This window comes from Lodderomyces elongisporus, chromosome 2 (assembly GCF_030384665.1).
Source record: "Lodderomyces elongisporus chromosome 2, complete sequence".
Taxonomy (NCBI): domain Eukaryota; kingdom Fungi; phylum Ascomycota; class Pichiomycetes; order Serinales; family Debaryomycetaceae; genus Lodderomyces; species Lodderomyces elongisporus.
The window spans coordinates 2,361,636-2,378,491 of NC_083674.1; the positions used below are offsets into that span (position 1 = coordinate 2,361,636).

Below are 16,856 nucleotides of genomic sequence, written 5' to 3' on the forward strand. Positions count from 1 at the left end.
GCTGCCAATAGTGTGTGGCTGTAGCAGAAAGTGGACAACCAGAGTGGATGAATTGTGTGTTTGGATGCATGTTGGCTCAACACAATCTACAACCTTATACATCCTGCAATGCATTCTATCTCCACAAACAATTCTCGACGGATTGCCGTCAAGCTTGCAACGAGTCGAGAATTGTTTGTGTGTGTTGATTATTCCCCTGAGTTTGGTGCGAATTTACAGGGAAACATTTTTCTACTGAAGTTTGAGGAAAACTGTGGGCTCAGCTACTCCCTCCCTCTTTCCCCGCCCCATACATTTACATCATATAGGCCGGATCCCAGGTTGAGCCCTAGGTTGAACCCCAGGCTGGATCCTATGTCAGTTCTACAAAAATGCGCCACTTCCAGAACATAGGGAGAATCTGGCTCCTATCACTGCTGCTGCCCACTGTAGTGTTTTTTTGTAAAGTTTTTTGTAAAGTACACACCCACCCGCGCGCGTCCATCTTACGTGTATATTACGTGTATCTGAGGTTAACTCGTTCACAGCAGCTCACGTGCGCGTATACATACACATACTCCAACCCGAGATACTCTAGTTTGCAATGACAGCGATTGCGCGAAATATACAGAACGTTCAATTTTGTAGGCTGAATGCGAAATAGAAGAATGGTTCAATTACAAATAGCAGAGTGTTTACATAAACAGAAAAGTGTGTTAATATTAGAAAAAAAAAGTGCAAAGATTAATAGCAGGAACAGCAACACCACCAGACATAACATCAGCAACACAACCAGACATAACATCAGTAACACCACCAGACATAACACCAGCAACACAACCAGACATAACATCAGCAACACAACCAGACATAACATCAGCAACACAACCAGCAACACCATCAGCAACACAACCAGCAACACCATCAGCAACGCAACCAGTGACACAACCAGGAAAAAACACCAGGAATAACACCAAAAACATTTCTGACAAGTTTGAATGGCATAGTTTGAGTTTGGTCGACGTCGGATAGCACACACTATAATAAATATGTTGGATATAATAAATATGATAAATATGATAAATATTAGTGGTGGTAGTAGTAGTGGTGCTATTCCAACACGAGCAAACAATGATTTTGATGCAACATTAACAAACCCCGGAAGCAGATTCCACAAGCTTTTCTTCTGCACCATCTGAAACAACTTGCACGGTGACTTACACAACCCAACCTGTGATAATATGATCCCGCTGTGCCTTGTTGATACCCCTAGTGCATATGCATCCTCCACATTTTTCGTTCCCCGTACAAGATCATACGACAAAGGCGCCATTTTGTCGCAGGATCTGCCAAGTTCAGAATAAATGTGTGAGTCGGCAGCTACACTAGTGCAATGTTGTGGTAGGCTATGGGAAACGGTAGCAGAGGTCGGTGGGCTCCCCTGCTTTGGGATCATGGTTGGGTTTGTGATATAGTCGTCCGTGAAGCAGCAACAGAGGTAACATCAGAAATAGCACCAGTGACAGTAACGTGCTTTTTTTTTGTCCGTCTGTTTTTGTATTTTTTTTTTTTTTTTTTTTTTCCTTTTATTACTTGGTTGAGACCAGCATTAGACTTTTGATCCTCGCTTTTATGTTTTTTATGCAGCGAGTGAAGCTGGTAGTTGGGGGTAGTGTTTTGATTTTGAACTTTTCTAGATGTAGTTCCCCCTCGATAACCTCAATGTGCTGATCTAAAGTCTTAATCAACCAAGCAGCGTATTCTTCTGGTGTTTTGACATTTGCTCCTCCAAACCTAAAAAACCTAAAAAACCTTCTAAACCCCCTCTCCCTGGTGTATGTCCTGTGGTAGTCGACAATCCGCACTTGGATTCCTGGTCGACTACCCACTTTTCTCTCCACCCCAACTAGAAGCTTATAGCCTGTTTTGTTTCTGGCTATAAGATGGGTCGTGTCCCTTTGCAATTTGTGAAGGATGTCCTCGCGTTCTTTGGTAAGTAAGGGGAAGCGGACATTGCCTGTTGGACAGCCCTGGTCAATGGGGTGGTATAATGGCCTCAGAAATGAGGACTTATGGACAACGGAGTTGGTGCAAAGTGTTGCGAAGGTGGGTCTGGGTTCGCCCATGTCACATGCGCGTTTGTTCCTGCGTGTCATGTAATTGTATGTGCGTGTGGTGTTTGTGTTTGTGTCTGTGTTTGTGTTTGTGTCTGTGTTTGTGTTTGTGTCTGTGTTTGTGTTTGTGTTTGTGTTTGTGTCTGTGTCTGTAAATGTGTATGTGTTTGAGGTATATGTGTTTTTCAGGCTTGTTTCTTGTGTGCCCAAGTAATATACCTCAGTTGCTTGGTGCTCGTATGCCGGACTTACTGCATAGATAGTTTCCTCCCCTCCAAAATTCATTTTCAAGAGTTGGAAGTGGGGAAGTATCAATGATGCCTCTTTGTAGTGGCTTCCCATTCTGGGAAGCTCTCTCCTGATGTCTTCGGAGTGTTCCTCTGAAATCTTGTAGATGAGAAATTTTCCATCTGTAGATTTGTAGGCGGTGCTGCCTATTTTTGTTATGGAGTCTTCCATGGACGCAAATGACTGTAAATAGGTGGATTCCAGGCATCCCCACAGCTTTCTTACTCTTTGAAACAGCTTTGCATGGTAGGACTCGATATTGGTTGTGTATTCTTGGTGCCTAAGAAAAACACTGAAAGTTTCGTCGTACTTCCAGGTTCTCCTGAGGCAGTCGGCAATACTTTTGTGTATTCCCTCTACAAGAAGAAACCTTTCGGCCTCTTTCTTGGTAAGCTTTTTAACTGGTGTTTCCAGCAGTGGTGCACCTGAGGGTGATTTCCCAGGTGTTTGCGAAGGTTTGAATCCCTTCGCCAAAGTTGATTTGAGGTTTTGGAAAACCTGCTTGGTTGATTGGGGTACAGGTTCTCCGGGAAGTTGAAACCGAACCTTGCGTTCGGCTGGTTTTTCCCCCTTTGACTTGGGGGAGGTGTTAAAAGCGTTTTTAAAAAATGACATTATTTAAGATTTAATTAAGTAAACTAACTGGTAAAGTCTGACTCGTTTAAACTGTACTAAGTGAGACTTTGGTTGTGGGTTTACTTCTGGCGAAAGAAGAAGAAGAAAAAGGAAAAGAAGAAAAAGAAAAGGGCAAAAAAAGGTTTGAGGTCACAAGGATTTTGTTTGTGGATATTTATACTTCACCAAGTAGCCCTCTCGCCACGCCTTGTGGTTGGAGACTAACAAGTAAATTGTGTTATGCCATATACATTTTGGTTGCAAAACCCGCGAGGAAGTGAGGGGAACAGAAGGGCGAGGAAATCCCTTCTGGTAGCTCAGCAGTGTGTGTGCAATTGTATGCGCTACCAAACGCGTCGTAACAAAAAACCAAATGGGTGCTGCCAAATGGGTGCTGCCAAATGGGTGCTGCCAATAGTGTGTGGCTGTAGCAGAAAGTGGACAACCAGAGTGGATGAATTGTGTGTTTGGATGCATGTTGGCTCAACACAATCTACAACCTTATACATCCTGCAATGCATTCTATCTCCACAAACAATTCTCGACGGATTGCCGTCAAGCTTGCAACGAGTCGAGAATTGTTTGTGTGTGTTGATTATTCCCCTGAGTTTGGTGCGAATTTACAGGGAAACATTTTTCTACTGAAGTTTGAGGAAAACTGTGGGCTCAGCTACTCCCTCCCTCTTTCCCCGCCCCATACATTTACATCATATAGGCCGGATCCCAGGTTGAGCCCTAGGTTGAACCCCAGGCTGGATCCTATGTCAGTTCTACAAAAATGCGCCACTTCCAGAACATAGGGAGAATCTGGCTCCTATCACTGCTGCTGCCCACTGTAGTGTTTTTTTGTAAAGTTTTTTGTAAAGTACACACCCACCCGCGCGCGTCCATCTTACGTGTATATTACGTGTATCTGAGGTTAACTCGTTCACAGCAGCTCACGTGCGCGTATACATACACATACTCCAACCCGAGATACTCTAGTTTGCAATGACAGCGATTGCGCGAAATATACAGAACGTTCAATTTTGTAGGCTGAATGCGAAATAGAAGAATGGTTCAATTACAAATAGCAGAGTGTTTACATAAACAGAAAAGTGTGTTAATATTAGAAAAAAAAAGTGCAAAGATTAATAGCAGGAACAGCAACACCACCAGACATAACATCAGCAACACCATCAGCAACACCATCAGCAACACCACCAGACATAACACCAGCAACACAACCAGACATAACACCAGCAACACAACCAGACATAACATCAGTAACACCACCAGACATAACACCAGCAACACAACCAGACATAACATCAGCAACACAACCAGACATAACATCAGCAACACAACCAGCAACACCATCAGCAACACAACCAGCAACACCATCAGCAACGCAACCAGTGACACAACCAGGAAAAAACACCAGGAATAACACCAAAAACATTTCTGACAAGTTTGAATGGCATAGTTTGAGTTTGGTCGACGTCGGATAGCACACACTATAATAAATATGTTGGATATAATAAATATGATAAATATGATAAATATTAGTGGTGGTAGTAGTAGTGGTGCTATTCCAACACGAGCAAACAATGATTTTGATGCAACATTAACAAACCCCGGAAGCAGATTCCACAAGCTTTTCTTCTGCACCATCTGAAACAACTTGCACGGTGACTTACACAACCCAACCTGTGATAATATGATCCCGCTGTGCCTTGTTGATACCCCTAGTGCATATGCATCCTCCACATTTTTCGTTCCCCGTACAAGATCATACGACAAAGGCGCCATTTTGTCGCAGGATCTGCCAAGTTCAGAATAAATGTGTGAGTCGGCAGCTACACTAGTGCAATGTTGTGGTAGGCTATGGGAAACGGTAGCAGAGGTCGGTGGGCTCCCCCTGCTTTGGGATCATGGTTGGGTTTGTGATATAGTCATCCGTGAAGCAGCAACAGAGGTAACATCAGAAATAGCACCAGTGACAGTAACGTGCTTTTTTTTTGTCCGTCTGTTTTTGTATTTTTTTTTTTTTTTTTTTTTTCCTTTTATTACTTGGTTGAGACCAGCATTAGACTTTTGATCCTCGCTTTTATGTTTTTTATGCAGCGAGTGAAGCTGGTAGTTGGGGGTAGTGTTTTGATTTTGAACTTTTCTAGATGTAGTTCCCCCTCGATAACCTCAATGTGCTGATCTAAAGTCTTAATCAACCAAGCAGCGTATTCTTCTGGTGTTTTGACATTTGCTCCTCCAAACCTAAAAAACCTAAAAAACCTTCTAAACCCCCTCTCCCTGGTGTATGTCCTGTGGTAGTCGACAATCCGCACTTGGATTCCTGGTCGACTACCCACTTTTCTCTCCACCCCAACTAGAAGCTTATAGCCTGTTTTGTTTCTGGCTATAAGATGGGTCGTGTCCCTTTGCAATTTGTGAAGGATGTCCTCGCGTTCTTTGGTAAGTAAGGGGAAGCGGACATTGCCTGTTGGACAGCCCTGGTCAATGGGGTGGTATAATGGCCTCAGAAATGAGGACTTATGGACAACGGAGTTGGTGCAAAGTGTTGCGAAGGTGGGTCTGGGTTCGCCCATGTCACATGCGCGTTTGTTCCTGCGTGTCATGTAATTGTATGTGCGTGTGGTGTTTGTGTTTGTGTCTGTGTTTGTGTTTGTGTCTGTGTTTGTGTTTGTGTTTGTGTTTGTGTCTGTGTCTGTAAATGTGTATGTGTTTGAGGTATATGTGTTTTTCAGGCTTGTTTCTTGTGTGCCCAAGTAATATACCTCAGTTGCTTGGTGCTCGTATGCCGGACTTACTGCATAGATAGTTTCCTCCCCTCCAAAATTCATTTTCAAGAGTTGGAAGTGGGGAAGTATCAATGATGCCTCTTTGTAGTGGCTTCCCATTCTGGGAAGCTCTCTCCTGATGTCTTCGGAGTGTTCCTCTGAAATCTTGTAGATGAGAAATTTTCCATCTGTAGATTTGTAGGCGGTGCTGCCTATTTTTGTTATGGAGTCTTCCATGGACGCAAATGACTGTAAATAGGTGGATTCCAGGCATCCCCACAGCTTTCTTACTCTTTGAAACAGCTTTGCATGGTAGGACTCGATATTGGTTGTGTATTCTTGGTGCCTAAGAAAAACACTGAAAGTTTCGTCGTACTTCCAGGTTCTCCTGAGGCAGTCGGCAATACTTTTGTGTATTCCCTCTACAAGAAGAAACCTTTCGGCCTCTTTCTTGGTAAGCTTTTTAACTGGTGTTTCCAGCAGTGGTGCACCTGAGGGTGATTTCCCAGGTGTTTGCGAAGGTTTGAATCCCTTCGCCAAAGTTGATTTGAGGTTTTGGAAAACCTGCTTGGTTGATTGGGGTACAGGTTCTCCGGGAAGTTGAAACCGAACCTTGCGTTCGGCTGGTTTTTCCCCCTTTGACTTGGGGGAGGTGTTAAAAGCGTTTTTAAAAAATGACATTATTTAAGATTTAATTAAGTAAACTAACTGGTAAAGTCTGACTCGTTTAAACTGTACTAAGTGAGACTTTGGTTGTGGGTTTACTTCTGGCGAAAGAAGAAGAAGAAAAAGGAAAAGAAGAAAAAGAAAAGGGCAAAAAAAGGTTTGAGGTCACAAGGATTTTGTTTGTGGATATTTATACTTCACCAAGTAGCCCTCTCGCCACGCCTTGTGGTTGGAGACTAACAAGTAAATTGTGTTATGCCATATACATTTTGGTTGCAAAACCCGCGAGGAAGTGAGGGGAACAGAAGGGCGAGGAAATCCCTTCTGGTAGCTCAGCAGTGTGTGTGCAATTGTATGCGCTACCAAACGCGTCGTAACAAAAAACCAAATGGGTGCTGCCAAATGGGTGCTGCCAAATGGGTGCTGCCAATAGTGTGTGGCTGTAGCAGAAAGTGGACAACCAGAGTGGATGAATTGTGTGTTTGGATGCATGTTGGCTCAACACAATCTACAACCTTATACATCCTGCAATGCATTCTATCTCCACAAACAATTCTCGACGGATTGCCGTCAAGCTTGCAACGAGTCGAGAATTGTTTGTGTGTGTTGATTATTCCCCTGAGTTTGGTGCGAATTTACAGGGAAACATTTTTCTACTGAAGTTTGAGGAAAACTGTGGGCTCAGCTACTCCCTCCCTCTTTCCCCGCCCCATACATTTACATCATATAGGCCGGATCCCAGGTTGAGCCCTAGGTTGAACCCCAGGCTGGATCCTATGTCAGTTCTACAAAAATGCGCCACTTCCAGAACATAGGGAGAATCTGGCTCCTATCACTGCTGCTGCCCACTGTAGTGTTTTTTTGTAAAGTTTTTTGTAAAGTACACACCCACCCGCGCGCGTCCATCTTACGTGTATATTACGTGTATCTGAGGTTAACTCGTTCACAGCAGCTCACGTGCGCGTATACATACACATACTCCAACCCGAGATACTCTAGTTTGCAATGACAGCGATTGCGCGAAATATACAGAACGTTCAATTTTGTAGGCTGAATGCGAAATAGAAGAATGGTTCAATTACAAATAGCAGAGTGTTTACATAAACAGAAAAGTGTGTTAATATTAGAAAAAAAAAGTGCAAAGATTAATAGCAGGAACAGCAACACCACCAGACATAACATCAGCAACACAACCAGACATAACATCAGTAACACCACCAGACATAACACCAGCAACACAACCAGACATAACATCAGCAACACAACCAGACATAACATCAGCAACACAACCAGCAACACCATCAGCAACACAACCAGCAACACCATCAGCAACGCAACCAGTGACACAACCAGGAAAAAACACCAGGAATAACACCAAAAACATTTCTGACAAGTTTGAATGGCATAGTTTGAGTTTGGTCGACGTCGGATAGCACACACTATAATAAATATGTTGGATATAATAAATATGATAAATATGATAAATATTAGTGGTGGTAGTAGTAGTGGTGCTATTCCAACACGAGCAAACAATGATTTTGATGCAACATTAACAAACCCCGGAAGCAGATTCCACAAGCTTTTCTTCTGCACCATCTGAAACAACTTGCACGGTGACTTACACAACCCAACCTGTGATAATATGATCCCGCTGTGCCTTGTTGATACCCCTAGTGCATATGCATCCTCCACATTTTTCGTTCCCCGTACAAGATCATACGACAAAGGCGCCATTTTGTCGCAGGATCTGCCAAGTTCAGAATAAATGTGTGAGTCGGCAGCTACACTAGTGCAATGTTGTGGTAGGCTATGGGAAACGGTAGCAGAGGTCGGTGGGCTCCCCTGCTTTGGGATCATGGTTGGGTTTGTGATATAGTCGTCCGTGAAGCAGCAACAGAGGTAACATCAGAAATAGCACCAGTGACAGTAACGTGCTTTTTTTTTGTCCGTCTGTTTTTGTATTTTTTTTTTTTTTTTTTTTTTCCTTTTATTACTTGGTTGAGACCAGCATTAGACTTTTGATCCTCGCTTTTATGTTTTTTATGCAGCGAGTGAAGCTGGTAGTTGGGGGTAGTGTTTTGATTTTGAACTTTTCTAGATGTAGTTCCCCCTCGATAACCTCAATGTGCTGATCTAAAGTCTTAATCAACCAAGCAGCGTATTCTTCTGGTGTTTTGACATTTGCTCCTCCAAACCTAAAAAACCTAAAAAACCTTCTAAACCCCCTCTCCCTGGTGTATGTCCTGTGGTAGTCGACAATCCGCACTTGGATTCCTGGTCGACTACCCACTTTTCTCTCCACCCCAACTAGAAGCTTATAGCCTGTTTTGTTTCTGGCTATAAGATGGGTCGTGTCCCTTTGCAATTTGTGAAGGATGTCCTCGCGTTCTTTGGTAAGTAAGGGGAAGCGGACATTGCCTGTTGGACAGCCCTGGTCAATGGGGTGGTATAATGGCCTCAGAAATGAGGACTTATGGACAACGGAGTTGGTGCAAAGTGTTGCGAAGGTGGGTCTGGGTTCGCCCATGTCACATGCGCGTTTGTTCCTGCGTGTCATGTAATTGTATGTGCGTGTGGTGTTTGTGTTTGTGTCTGTGTTTGTGTTTGTGTCTGTGTTTGTGTTTGTGTTTGTGTTTGTGTCTGTGTCTGTAAATGTGTATGTGTTTGAGGTATATGTGTTTTTCAGGCTTGTTTCTTGTGTGCCCAAGTAATATACCTCAGTTGCTTGGTGCTCGTATGCCGGACTTACTGCATAGATAGTTTCCTCCCCTCCAAAATTCATTTTCAAGAGTTGGAAGTGGGGAAGTATCAATGATGCCTCTTTGTAGTGGCTTCCCATTCTGGGAAGCTCTCTCCTGATGTCTTCGGAGTGTTCCTCTGAAATCTTGTAGATGAGAAATTTTCCATCTGTAGATTTGTAGGCGGTGCTGCCTATTTTTGTTATGGAGTCTTCCATGGACGCAAATGACTGTAAATAGGTGGATTCCAGGCATCCCCACAGCTTTCTTACTCTTTGAAACAGCTTTGCATGGTAGGACTCGATATTGGTTGTGTATTCTTGGTGCCTAAGAAAAACACTGAAAGTTTCGTCGTACTTCCAGGTTCTCCTGAGGCAGTCGGCAATACTTTTGTGTATTCCCTCTACAAGAAGAAACCTTTCGGCCTCTTTCTTGGTAAGCTTTTTAACTGGTGTTTCCAGCAGTGGTGCACCTGAGGGTGATTTCCCAGGTGTTTGCGAAGGTTTGAATCCCTTCGCCAAAGTTGATTTGAGGTTTTGGAAAACCTGCTTGGTTGATTGGGGTACAGGTTCTCCGGGAAGTTGAAACCGAACCTTGCGTTCGGCTGGTTTTTCCCCCTTTGACTTGGGGGAGGTGTTAAAAGCGTTTTTAAAAAATGACATTATTTAAGATTTAATTAAGTAAACTAACTGGTAAAGTCTGACTCGTTTAAACTGTACTAAGTGAGACTTTGGTTGTGGGTTTACTTCTGGCGAAAGAAGAAGAAGAAAAAGGAAAAGAAGAAAAAGAAAAGGGCAAAAAAAGGTTTGAGGTCACAAGGATTTTGTTTGTGGATATTTATACTTCACCAAGTAGCCCTCTCGCCACGCCTTGTGGTTGGAGACTAACAAGTAAATTGTGTTATGCCATATACATTTTGGTTGCAAAACCCGCGAGGAAGTGAGGGGAACAGAAGGGCGAGGAAATCCCTTCTGGTAGCTCAGCAGTGTGTGTGCAATTGTATGCGCTACCAAACGCGTCGTAACAAAAAACCAAATGGGTGCTGCCAAATGGGTGCTGCCAAATGGGTGCTGCCAATAGTGTGTGGCTGTAGCAGAAAGTGGACAACCAGAGTGGATGAATTGTGTGTTTGGATGCATGTTGGCTCAACACAATCTACAACCTTATACATCCTGCAATGCATTCTATCTCCACAAACAATTCTCGACGGATTGCCGTCAAGCTTGCAACGAGTCGAGAATTGTTTGTGTGTGTTGATTATTCCCCTGAGTTTGGTGCGAATTTACAGGGAAACATTTTTCTACTGAAGTTTGAGGAAAACTGTGGGCTCAGCTACTCCCTCCCTCTTTCCCCGCCCCATACATTTACATCATATAGGCCGGATCCCAGGTTGAGCCCTAGGTTGAACCCCAGGCTGGATCCTATGTCAGTTCTACAAAAATGCGCCACTTCCAGAACATAGGGAGAATCTGGCTCCTATCACTGCTGCTGCCCACTGTAGTGTTTTTTTGTAAAGTTTTTTGTAAAGTACACACCCACCCGCGCGCGTCCATCTTACGTGTATATTACGTGTATCTGAGGTTAACTCGTTCACAGCAGCTCACGTGCGCGTATACATACACATACTCCAACCCGAGATACTCTAGTTTGCAATGACAGCGATTGCGCGAAATATACAGAACGTTCAATTTTGTAGGCTGAATGCGAAATAGAAGAATGGTTCAATTACAAATAGCAGAGTGTTTACATAAACAGAAAAGTGTGTTAATATTAGAAAAAAAAAGTGCAAAGATTAATAGCAGGAACAGCAACACCACCAGACATAACATCAGCAACACCATCAGCAACACCATCAGCAACACCACCAGACATAACATCAGTAACACCACCAGACATAACACCAGCAACACAACCAGACATAACACCAGCAACACAACCAGACATAACATCAGTAACACCACCAGACATAACACCAGCAACACAACCAGACATAACATCAGCAACACAACCAGACATAACATCAGCAACACAACCAGCAACACCATCAGCAACACAACCAGCAACACCATCAGCAACGCAACCAGTGACACAACCAGGAAAAAACACCAGGAATAACACCAAAAACATTTCTGACAAGTTTGAATGGCATAGTTTGAGTTTGGTCGACGTCGGATAGCACACACTATAATAAATATGTTGGATATAATAAATATGATAAATATGATAAATATTAGTGGTGGTAGTAGTAGTGGTGCTATTCCAACACGAGCAAACAATGATTTTGATGCAACATTAACAAACCCCGGAAGCAGATTCCACAAGCTTTTCTTCTGCACCATCTGAAACAACTTGCACGGTGACTTACACAACCCAACCTGTGATAATATGATCCCGCTGTGCCTTGTTGATACCCCTAGTGCATATGCATCCTCCACATTTTTCGTTCCCCGTACAAGATCATACGACAAAGGCGCCATTTTGTCGCAGGATCTGCCAAGTTCAGAATAAATGTGTGAGTCGGCAGCTACACTAGTGCAATGTTGTGGTAGGCTATGGGAAACGGTAGCAGAGGTCGGTGGGCTCCCCTGCTTTGGGATCATGGTTGGGTTTGTGATATAGTCGTCCGTGAAGCAGCAACAGAGGTAACATCAGAAATAGCACCAGTGACAGTAACGTGCTTTTTTTTTGTCCGTCTGTTTTTGTATTTTTTTTTTTTTTTTTTTTTTCCTTTTATTACTTGGTTGAGACCAGCATTAGACTTTTGATCCTCGCTTTTATGTTTTTTATGCAGCGAGTGAAGCTGGTAGTTGGGGGTAGTGTTTTGATTTTGAACTTTTCTAGATGTAGTTCCCCCTCGATAACCTCAATGTGCTGATCTAAAGTCTTAATCAACCAAGCAGCGTATTCTTCTGGTGTTTTGACATTTGCTCCTCCAAACCTAAAAAACCTAAAAAACCTTCTAAACCCCCTCTCCCTGGTGTATGTCCTGTGGTAGTCGACAATCCGCACTTGGATTCCTGGTCGACTACCCACTTTTCTCTCCACCCCAACTAGAAGCTTATAGCCTGTTTTGTTTCTGGCTATAAGATGGGTCGTGTCCCTTTGCAATTTGTGAAGGATGTCCTCGCGTTCTTTGGTAAGTAAGGGGAAGCGGACATTGCCTGTTGGACAGCCCTGGTCAATGGGGTGGTATAATGGCCTCAGAAATGAGGACTTATGGACAACGGAGTTGGTGCAAAGTGTTGCGAAGGTGGGTCTGGGTTCGCCCATGTCACATGCGCGTTTGTTCCTGCGTGTCATGTAATTGTATGTGCGTGTGGTGTTTGTGTTTGTGTCTGTGTTTGTGTTTGTGTCTGTGTTTGTGTTTGTGTCTGTGTTTGTGTTTGTGTTTGTGTTTGTGTCTGTGTCTGTAAATGTGTATGTGTTTGAGGTATATGTGTTTTTCAGGCTTGTTTCTTGTGTGCCCAAGTAATATACCTCAGTTGCTTGGTGCTCGTATGCCGGACTTACTGCATAGATAGTTTCCTCCCCTCCAAAATTCATTTTCAAGAGTTGGAAGTGGGGAAGTATCAATGATGCCTCTTTGTAGTGGCTTCCCATTCTGGGAAGCTCTCTCCTGATGTCTTCGGAGTGTTCCTCTGAAATCTTGTAGATGAGAAATTTTCCATCTGTAGATTTGTAGGCGGTGCTGCCTATTTTTGTTATGGAGTCTTCCATGGACGCAAATGACTGTAAATAGGTGGATTCCAGGCATCCCCACAGCTTTCTTACTCTTTGAAACAGCTTTGCATGGTAGGACTCGATATTGGTTGTGTATTCTTGGTGCCTAAGAAAAACACTGAAAGTTTCGTCGTACTTCCAGGTTCTCCTGAGGCAGTCGGCAATACTTTTGTGTATTCCCTCTACAAGAAGAAACCTTTCGGCCTCTTTCTTGGTAAGCTTTTTAACTGGTGTTTCCAGCAGTGGTGCACCTGAGGGTGATTTCCCAGGTGTTTGCGAAGGTTTGAATCCCTTCGCCAAAGTTGATTTGAGGTTTTGGAAAACCTGCTTGGTTGATTGGGGTACAGGTTCTCCGGGAAGTTGAAACCGAACCTTGCGTTCGGCTGGTTTTTCCCCCTTTGACTTGGGGGAGGTGTTAAAAGCGTTTTTAAAAAATGACATTATTTAAGATTTAATTAAGTAAACTAACTGGTAAAGTCTGACTCGTTTAAACTGTACTAAGTGAGACTTTGGTTGTGGGTTTACTTCTGGCGAAAGAAGAAGAAGAAAAAGGAAAAGAAGAAAAAGAAAAGGGCAAAAAAAGGTTTGAGGTCACAAGGATTTTGTTTGTGGATATTTATACTTCACCAAGTAGCCCTCTCGCCACGCCTTGTGGTTGGAGACTAACAAGTAAATTGTGTTATGCCATATACATTTTGGTTGCAAAACCCGCGAGGAAGTGAGGGGAACAGAAGGGCGAGGAAATCCCTTCTGGTAGCTCAGCAGTGTGTGTGCAATTGTATGCGCTACCAAACGCGTCGTAACAAAAAACCAAATGGGTGCTGCCAAATGGGTGCTGCCAAATGGGTGCTGCCAAATGGGTGCTGCCAATAGTGTGTGGCTGTAGCAGAAAGTGGACAACCAGAGTGGATGAATTGTGTGTTTGGATGCATGTTGGCTCAACACAATCTACAACCTTATACATCCTGCAATGCATTCTATCTCCACAAACAATTCTCGACGGATTGCCGTCAAGCTTGCAACGAGTCGAGAATTGTTTGTGTGTGTTGATTATTCCCCTGAGTTTGGTGCGAATTTACAGGGAAACATTTTTCTACTGAAGTTTGAGGAAAACTGTGGGCTCAGCTACTCCCTCCCTCTTTCCCCGCCCCATACATTTACATCATATAGGCCGGATCCCAGGTTGAGCCCTAGGTTGAACCCCAGGCTGGATCCTATGTCAGTTCTACAAAAATGCGCCACTTCCAGAACATAGGGAGAATCTGGCTCCTATCACTGCTGCTGCCCACTGTAGTGTTTTTTTGTAAAGTTTTTTGTAAAGTACACACCCACCCGCGCGCGTCCATCTTACGTGTATATTACGTGTATCTGAGGTTAACTCGTTCACAGCAGCTCACGTGCGCGTATACATACACATACTCCAACCCGAGATACTCTAGTTTGCAATGACAGCGATTGCGCGAAATATACAGAACGTTCAATTTTGTAGGCTGAATGCGAAATAGAAGAATGGTTCAATTACAAATAGCAGAGTGTTTACATAAACAGAAAAGTGTGTTAATATTAGAAAAAAAAAGTGCAAAGATTAATAGCAGGAACAGCAACACCACCAGACATAACATCAGCAACACCATCAGCAACACCATCAGCAACACCACCAGACATAACATCAGTAACACCACCAGACATAACACCAGCAACACAACCAGACATAACACCAGCAACACAACCAGACATAACATCAGTAACACCACCAGACATAACACCAGCAACACAACCAGACATAACATCAGCAACACAACCAGACATAACATCAGCAACACAACCAGCAACACCATCAGCAACACAACCAGCAACACCATCAGCAACGCAACCAGTGACACAACCAGGAAAAAACACCAGGAATAACACCAAAAACATTTCTGACAAGTTTGAATGGCATAGTTTGAGTTTGGTCGACGTCGGATAGCACACACTATAATAAATATGTTGGATATAATAAATATGATAAATATGATAAATATTAGTGGTGGTAGTAGTAGTGGTGCTATTCCAACACGAGCAAACAATGATTTTGATGCAACATTAACAAACCCCGGAAGCAGATTCCACAAGCTTTTCTTCTGCACCATCTGAAACAACTTGCACGGTGACTTACACAACCCAACCTGTGATAATATGATCCCGCTGTGCCTTGTTGATACCCCTAGTGCATATGCATCCTCCACATTTTTCGTTCCCCGTACAAGATCATACGACAAAGGCGCCATTTTGTCGCAGGATCTGCCAAGTTCAGAATAAATGTGTGAGTCGGCAGCTACACTAGTGCAATGTTGTGGTAGGCTATGGGAAACGGTAGCAGAGGTCGGTGGGCTCCCCTGCTTTGGGATCATGGTTGGGTTTGTGATATAGTCGTCCGTGAAGCAGCAACAGAGGTAACATCAGAAATAGCACCAGTGACAGTAACGTGCTTTTTTTTTGTCCGTCTGTTTTTGTATTTTTTTTTTTTTTTTTTTTTTCCTTTTATTACTTGGTTGAGACCAGCATTAGACTTTTGATCCTCGCTTTTATGTTTTTTATGCAGCGAGTGAAGCTGGTAGTTGGGGGTAGTGTTTTGATTTTGAACTTTTCTAGATGTAGTTCCCCCTCGATAACCTCAATGTGCTGATCTAAAGTCTTAATCAACCAAGCAGCGTATTCTTCTGGTGTTTTGACATTTGCTCCTCCAAACCTAAAAAACCTAAAAAACCTTCTAAACCCCCTCTCCCTGGTGTATGTCCTGTGGTAGTCGACAATCCGCACTTGGATTCCTGGTCGACTACCCACTTTTCTCTCCACCCCAACTAGAAGCTTATAGCCTGTTTTGTTTCTGGCTATAAGATGGGTCGTGTCCCTTTGCAATTTGTGAAGGATGTCCTCGCGTTCTTTGGTAAGTAAGGGGAAGCGGACATTGCCTGTTGGACAGCCCTGGTCAATGGGGTGGTATAATGGCCTCAGAAATGAGGACTTATGGACAACGGAGTTGGTGCAAAGTGTTGCGAAGGTGGGTCTGGGTTCGCCCATGTCACATGCGCGTTTGTTCCTGCGTGTCATGTAATTGTATGTGCGTGTGGTGTTTGTGTTTGTGTCTGTGTTTGTGTTTGTGTCTGTGTTTGTGTTTGTGTCTGTGTTTGTGTTTGTGTTTGTGTTTGTGTCTGTGTCTGTAAATGTGTATGTGTTTGAGGTATATGTGTTTTTCAGGCTTGTTTCTTGTGTGCCCAAGTAATATACCTCAGTTGCTTGGTGCTCGTATGCCGGACTTACTGCATAGATAGTTTCCTCCCCTCCAAAATTCATTTTCAAGAGTTGGAAGTGGGGAAGTATCAATGATGCCTCTTTGTAGTGGCTTCCCATTCTGGGAAGCTCTCTCCTGATGTCTTCGGAGTGTTCCTCTGAAATCTTGTAGATGAGAAATTTTCCATCTGTAGATTTGTAGGCGGTGCTGCCTATTTTTGTTATGGAGTCTTCCATGGACGCAAATGACTGTAAATAGGTGGATTCCAGGCATCCCCACAGCTTTCTTACTCTTTGAAACAGCTTTGCATGGTAGGACTCGATATTGGTTGTGTATTCTTGGTGCCTAAGAAAAACACTGAAAGTTTCGTCGTACTTCCAGGTTCTCCTGAGGCAGTCGGCAATACTTTTGTGTATTCCCTCTACAAGAAGAAACCTTTCGGCCTCTTTCTTGGTAAGCTTTTTAACTGGTGTTTCCAGCAGTGGTGCACCTGAGGGTGATTTCCCAGGTGTTTGCGAAGGTTTGAATCCCTTCGCCAAAGTTGATTTGAGGTTTTGGAAAACCTGCTTGGTTGATTGGGGTACAGGTTCTCCGGGAAGTTGAAACCGAACCTTGCGTTCGGCTGGTTTTTCCCCCTTTGACTTGGGGGAGGTGTTAAAAGCGTTTTTAAAAAATGACATTATTT

At 43.5% G+C, this 16,856-nt stretch overlaps 5 protein-coding genes across 5 annotated transcripts; all 5 read right to left on the reverse strand. All coding sequences in view use genetic code 12, as the record gives it.

The window, feature by feature from the left end:
• Positions 1-701: 701 nt before the first annotated feature.
• PVL30_002180 (uncharacterized protein) lies at positions 702-2,996 on the reverse strand (the record flags this gene model as incomplete). Its single annotated transcript, XM_061119334.1, has 4 exons — positions 702-1,017; positions 1,110-1,364; positions 1,669-2,009; positions 2,313-2,996. The coding sequence occupies 4 exons, from the start codon at positions 2,994-2,996 to the stop codon at positions 702-704; spliced, it is 1,596 nt and encodes a 531-aa protein (XP_060975317.1).
• Positions 2,997-4,104: 1,108 nt separating this feature from the next.
• On the reverse strand, positions 4,105-6,454 carry PVL30_002181 (uncharacterized protein; the record flags this gene model as incomplete). Its single annotated transcript, XM_061119335.1, has 4 exons — positions 4,105-4,492; positions 4,585-4,800; positions 5,145-5,485; positions 5,771-6,454. The coding sequence occupies 4 exons, from the start codon at positions 6,452-6,454 to the stop codon at positions 4,105-4,107; spliced, it is 1,629 nt and encodes a 542-aa protein (XP_060975318.1).
• A 1,108-nt stretch (positions 6,455-7,562) lies between these two features.
• Positions 7,563-9,839, reverse strand: PVL30_002182 (uncharacterized protein; the record flags this gene model as incomplete). Its single annotated transcript, XM_061119336.1, has 4 exons — positions 7,563-7,878; positions 7,971-8,225; positions 8,530-8,870; positions 9,156-9,839. The coding sequence occupies 4 exons, from the start codon at positions 9,837-9,839 to the stop codon at positions 7,563-7,565; spliced, it is 1,596 nt and encodes a 531-aa protein (XP_060975319.1).
• A 23-nt stretch (positions 9,840-9,862) lies between these two features.
• Positions 9,863-13,338, reverse strand: PVL30_002183 (uncharacterized protein; the record flags this gene model as incomplete). Its single annotated transcript, XM_061119337.1, has 5 exons — positions 9,863-9,895; positions 10,984-11,359; positions 11,452-11,706; positions 12,011-12,351; positions 12,655-13,338. 5 exons carry the CDS (start codon positions 13,336-13,338, stop codon positions 9,863-9,865), a joined length of 1,689 nt encoding a protein of 562 aa, XP_060975320.1.
• Positions 13,339-13,361: 23 nt separating this feature from the next.
• On the reverse strand, positions 13,362-16,851 carry PVL30_002184 (uncharacterized protein; the record flags this gene model as incomplete). Its single annotated transcript, XM_061119338.1, has 5 exons — positions 13,362-13,394; positions 14,497-14,872; positions 14,965-15,219; positions 15,524-15,864; positions 16,168-16,851. 5 exons carry the CDS (start codon positions 16,849-16,851, stop codon positions 13,362-13,364), a joined length of 1,689 nt encoding a protein of 562 aa, XP_060975321.1.
• Positions 16,852-16,856: the final 5 nt, after the last annotated feature.